The sequence below is a fragment of the Leopardus geoffroyi genome, chromosome B2, assembly GCF_018350155.1.
Source record: "Leopardus geoffroyi isolate Oge1 chromosome B2, O.geoffroyi_Oge1_pat1.0, whole genome shotgun sequence".
Lineage (NCBI taxonomy): Eukaryota > Metazoa > Chordata > Mammalia > Carnivora > Felidae > Leopardus > Leopardus geoffroyi.
In genome coordinates this window covers 99,936,441-99,942,440 of record NC_059332.1, presented here as the reverse complement: position 1 = coordinate 99,942,440, position 6,000 = coordinate 99,936,441, and the positions used below count along the sequence as shown (strand labels likewise).

The 6,000-nt window shown below is 44.9% G+C and overlaps 1 protein-coding gene across 7 annotated transcripts in view; it reads left to right on the top strand.

The window, feature by feature from the left end:
* The first annotated feature begins 3,029 nt into the window (after positions 1–3,029).
* Positions 3,030–6,000, top strand: part of CDK19 (cyclin dependent kinase 19) — a 196,413-nt gene continuing 193,442 nt past the window's right edge. The window contains exons 1-2 of one of the 7 annotated variants that reach the window (XM_045499282.1): positions 3,030–3,446; positions 4,374–4,468. In XM_045499282.1, the coding sequence (XP_045355238.1) occupies positions 3,326–3,446; positions 4,374–4,468 (216 nt within the window). In that variant the 5' untranslated portion in view covers positions 3,030–3,325. Of the gene's footprint in view, positions 3,447–4,373; positions 4,469–6,000 lie in introns of those variants that run through there. The other 6 variants (XM_045499283.1, XM_045499284.1, XM_045499285.1 and 3 more) reach the window with 6 other exon arrangements.

The window sequence follows — 6,000 nt, the reverse complement described above, 5'->3', positions numbered from 1 at the left end:
GGGTTCGAGCCTCGCATCTGGCTCTGTATTGACAGCTCAGAGCCTGGAGCCTGCTTCAGATTCTGTGTCTCCCTCTCTCTCTGCCCCTCTCCTGCTCGCGTTCTGTGTGTCTCTCTCTCAAAAATAAATAAACATTTAAAAAAATTAAAAAAAAAACCCAGCAACCAATGGATAAACATTCTCCACACTCCACCGTCATATACTGATGATTTCCAAATCTACACGATTAGGGCAGACTTTTTGTTGGCAGGTAAAAATATTCATCTGCTTACTTGTTATTTCTTTTTTTAATGTTTATTTATTTTATTTTCAGGAGAGAGAGAGAGAGAGAGAGAGAGACGGAGAGGGAGAGGGAGAGGGAGAGGGAGAGGGAGAGGGAGAGGGAGAGGGAGAGGGAGAGAGAGAGAGAGAGAAAGCACGCTGTCACAAAACATGAGATCATGACCTGAGCTGGAATCAAGTGTCAGGTGCTTAACTGACTGAGCCGTCCAGGCACCCCAATGCTTGTTATTTCCATCTTGATGCCCCACAAGCACTTCAATTACAACATGCCCCAATGAAACTCATCATTTTTCTCTTAAAAATTGCTCCTATTCCTTTATTTCCCTTATTGTTGAAGTCAAAACCCTGTAAGTCATTTCAGATTATTTTCTCTCCCTTAAACCCACATTTAATTAATCCTCAGGTTCTGTTGAGTTTGATTCATAAATAATTCTGGTATCTGTCTTTTTCTTATGATCAGCACTGCCACTTGATGGTTTAATCTCTGTATTTTGTAAGTATTAAGGGAATAGCTTCTTTTTCTTCTTTTTGTTTTTAAATAGCTCCATAATGAATGTGGGGCTTGAATTCAAGATCCTGAGATCAAGACTCACATGCTCTCCCGACTGAGCCAGCCAGATGATCCAAGGCAGTAACTTCTTTACTGTTCTCACCTTCTTCCAATCTATCCTGAACACTGTTGTCAGGAGGAGTTTTTGAATCACGACACTGATTATATTACTCTTTAGCTCAAGAGTCTTCAATGGTTTCCTATTGCCTATAGAATGATGAAATCTAAAACTTCCACTAGTCATATATATATATATATATATATATATATATATATATATATATATCTTCATAATTTGACCTCTACTTATCTGTCCAATCTCTTCTTAGATATCCCCTTTCCCTGCTTTAATCTGTAACATTCAAACTAGTTGCATTTCTCAGAATATATCATGTTCTCTCATGATATATGATTCAGCCATCCTGCCTTAAATAATTTCTGCTCCCTACTTGCCTACTTGCCCTTCACACAAAGTACTTTAAATTTTGGCTCAAAAATTCCCTCTGTTGTGAAGCCTAGCTTGACTCCTCTAGAATTCTTCCTATTCTACTATTGCTCTCTGTACCCACATAGTTTATTTTTAATTTGCTTGCATGTTTATTTCTTCAATAGGTTTTAGTTCTCCGATGGAGATTTTCATTTCATTTCACCCATTTTCATCTGGTATCTCCAGCACTTATCATAGTTCCTGGAAATAAGAGACACTCATATACTTAGATATTTTCGATTGACTTCACGATCTGAGTTAGTTTCTCAGGAAATTTACTGTTGTAAATAAATGATCTCCCCAACACTCCAAGTTTTCCAGGTTTCTGCCAAAACCTAGCAGGCAGGTCACTACTAATTCTCCTTACCACTTTATTTTTATTATTATTAACTTTTTAAATGTTTACTTATTTTTGAGAGAGAGAGAGACAGAACACGAGCAGGGGAGGGGCAAAGGGAGAGGGAGACACAGAATCTGAAGCAGGTTCCAGGCTCTGAGCTGTCAGCACAGAACCAGATGCCAACGGAACTCGAACTCACCAACCATGAGATCAGGACCCGAGCTGAAGTGGGAAGCTTAACCTTAACCCACTGAGCCACCCAGGTGCCCCTCCTTATCACTTTAGATAAAAGTGACCATTTCCTCCTTTTTGCTCTCAATAAATGTGGTATATTAGTCTTATCCTAGCACCAATCATGTTTAGGATTGTATCCCAAGCATCTGACACGTTAAATATGCAACAATTAAATGAATCAATGTTCACCTTGACGAAGGAAACTTTCTTAAACATTCTAGGAGAACGTCATCATTATGCATAGACCGTAAAAAATCTTTTGCAATCCAACCCTGATGATTGTTTTTAAAACGATGCATCCTGGCACTTTAATTGTCCTTAGACAGATGGCCAAACCTTGGCTATGGGAACCGCACAGTGTAGGAGGAGACCATGACTAGAGCGCGAGGGAAAGGATGATTGGCTGCTAGGGTTCAGAAGTTCTCCTCAAACGGATGCTAGAACTAGGAAACCGCTGATGGTTCAGCTTTTGAAATACTGTTTTTGCATCGTAAAGAAAAAAGATTAACCTATCAGGAACAACCGAGCACATCCAATTACCAATCAAGAACGGGAAAGGAGCCAAAGCCTGGGGATACCCACGCACCAAGGAGGACGTCATTCTCTAAGTCTCAGCCAATGAGAGATTGGGCGAAGGGGGCGGGGCAACGGGCGGACCAATTGCCACAGAAAAACAAACAATCTGCAGCACAACTGTCCTAACCACAGCCCTCGCCTCTCAAACCACTGGAGCAAACTCCTGAGCAAAGCACTTGTTAAATACTTTCCACTTTCCTTCTAGCCCGGGGGCAGTTACACTGGAGTACCTTCCTCATACTAGAACAAGGGCCTTCTTTCCACCAGCTCCCAAAGACTCGCAGAAAGAATACAGTAACTTTGAGCTTTCTACCTTCACAGGAACTGGCAGTCCGGAGCTACCTGAGGGGGAGGGGCAGCCCCAGTGCGCAGGCGTGCATGCCTTGTGGAGGCGGGGCTGTAGCGGCCCAAAGCATCCTGGGTGCTGTATTTCTTTTGCTGGCAAAACTGAACTGCTCCTGTAGCCTCCGGAACTACATTTCCCCGCAACTCCCGCGGCCTCGAGGTGGGCGGGATGGTTGGTTAATGAGCTCGAGGAAGCCGCGGCGCGGCCCACCAGGTTCCAAAACAAGGAAATGAAGGGGGGAGGCGGGACTGGGGCTGCCTGCGGGAGCCGCCGCCGCCGCCGCCGCCGCGGAGGAGGAGGAGGAGGAGGAGGTGGAGTAGGTGGCTGCCGCGGCCGCCGAGGAGTCCCTTGCTGAAGGCGGACCGCGGGGCGGCGGGCGGCGCGCGCGCGCCCGAGAGGCGGCTGTTGGAGAAGTGGAGCGGCGGTCGCGGGGGGAGGAGGAGGAGGAGGGACTGAGCGGCGGCGGCCCCCGCGTCCCGGTGCCTCTATGGGGAAAGCAGACAATGGATTATGATTTCAAGGCGAAGCTGGCGGCGGAGCGGGAGCGGGTGGAGGATTTGTTTGAGTACGAAGGGTGCAAAGTGGGACGCGGCACCTACGGGCACGTCTACAAGGCGAGGCGGAAAGATGGGTAAGAGCAGGGGCGGGGGGAGTAGGCTCGCTCGGGTCCTCGCCCTGCCCGCGACCGCGCGGGATGGGTGGGTTGGAGCCGGGTCGGGCCGTTCCCGAAGGGCGAGGCGGAGGTGGTCGCGGGGCCGCGTCCCAGCGCGGACTGAGGGACGCGGGTTCTGACTGCCCTCCCCGCGCGGCCCCGTCGCGCCCCTCGAACTCCAGCGGCAGCAGCCTAGTCGGGGGGCGTCGGTCCGGTTCCGGAGGGCGCCTTCCGCGTGCATGGAGCTGGCGGCGGGACTCGAGTTGGGACCTCGGCTGGAGGTGGAGTTTGTGGGGTCTGGTCTCTTGGGGAGACGCCGAGGGCTGGGAGAGCTTTGCCGAGTTGCCGCTCCGGCCCTGGGCTGGTGACGGTCGTTGTGGAACTTCCAATCGGCTAAGCGCCTCCCGGGGGCGGCGGTTTGAAACCTAGCGGAGGAGCTGGTCGGGCGGCTAGGGTCTTAGCCAGACTCTAGGGTCTGACCCATCGCGCATCTCTGCCCTTGGGGCCAGCCAGCCCATTGGCTTCTTAGCGTAGTCCCGCGTCCCTGTCTATACCCGGCGACTTCTGGATCCCTGCTCATTCGCCCCCGATTTCGCTTTTTCACATTCTGAATTCCGCACTTTAACTCGAATGTAGGACCTCCTCGGAGACTAACCGCGTTTTGCCCGCAGAACTTCAGAGTTCGCCTAGTTTTTTGGTAACTCGTATTCCCCCCACCCCCGTTGGATATTCTTATGCTTTCCACTCCATCCCCTGGCTAAATGCGTGCTGGGGTTTATCCAGCACCTAGATTATCCGGAACGGAATGCAGAGTGACAGAGATCTGGGCCTGAATCTTTGTTTACCTGGGATTTGAGGGAGAACCTTAGTAACCTCTTAGGAAGCCTTTATTGATTGTTCTCTTAGGAGATGTCGAGCTGGATTCTGTATTGAGAACACCTATGCTTCGTCCTGTAGGGCAGACGGGCTCTAGGACAGGTGGAACCAGCTGCCGGCGAAGGGTAGGTTTAAACCAATCACCTGCTCACCGCCCTTCCTGGGAGGAATTCTCCTCCCCCAGAGTAAGGGAGCCCAGGAACATTTATCTACCTATCCCGCTTAGATTTCAAAGACGGTCAAAAAGTATGAGAAAGAGAGTTTTTAGCATCCTAGCGGAACATTTCTGAATAAAATGAATATCAGTCACAATGACATTAGTAAGATTTGAAATGCTGCCTAACGTTCTGCGCACTCTGTTGTAATTGATATAGTTGATTTATGAACTCGAGGACGAAAGTTGTTAAGGTGTGTGTGCTAATTTCATAGAGAATGAAAACACAACTTTACAAATTGTTTTATCGTAAAGTATGGTGAAAATCACAAGGTACTATACACGTGTAAAGGATTGTTACTGCAAGTAGTTTTGGTCTTATAACTGAAAGGGCTCCATAGTAGTCAGTTGTAAACTTCTCTCATAATTCTTTTAGTTAATTGCCAGGTGTCCTTGAATGAGTATCTTGGAATGTCAGGTACTTAAAATTAACTTGTATTTTGTTTTTGGAATATTTACTTGTTATACTGGTGTTTCTGTGGGAATATTATCAGATATATTTGGGGAAAGCACATCTAGTTCTCCTATTTGGACATTGGCATTACAAAACAAATTATATGTGTTTTTCATACTCCTCATGCTAACTTTATAATGTACTTGATTTGAAAATTTTTAAATGTATTTTCTTTTTTGTTGTTGTTAAAATAACTTCCTTTTAGTAGGCAACTTTTAAGAAAAATCTACTGAATTGTATTTTGATAGCATGGGATAAAACAAAAAGCATAATTTAATTCCTGCTTCTAATTGTTCTTTTTGAATATTTTCCCCTCTAATAAAGTTTTTGATTCGACTGCACTTTCTTGAGTGAAATTTGTTTGATTAGAATTAATAAAGTTTCTTTAATAGAGTAAGATTAGTCTGTGTATCTTCAAAATATGCTTTTTAAAGAAATTTTTAGGATCTGAAAGCATTAGTTGATATCACTATATTCTAAGAAAAATCATTATAAAGGTAGGTTTCCTTGGACTAGGGGTCTAGTTGAGATTTGAGGCTTTATGTTAATAGCACATCTCGTGGGTTGGTAGCAATGATTTTAAAGAACAAAAAGTTTTTAAAGTTTTTAGTGATGGTTCTAAATTGTGATGCAGATTTGCATAGTAAAGATTTTACACTCTGATCATGGTTAGTTACAGTTTAGCTCTTTCTGGAATTTATTTTGGTTAATTCAGAAAAAAATGTATAATGCTACTTTAGGGAGCAAGAAAGAAATCACGTGCGTACATTTAAGAGAAGTTATTCTGATGTATATAATGTAGTATATGACCAAAATCATTTGGGTCTTTTGAAGAAACACTGGAAGAAGTAATGTAACTTACAAAAGAAAAGCCTCTGTTTATAGTTTAGTACTACCTTTTAAAAAAATCTTAGAGTGATATTTCCATTAAAATAATGACTTTAACTTGGGCTGTGTTAATTATACTATGTAAATTTGTGACAGTGGAA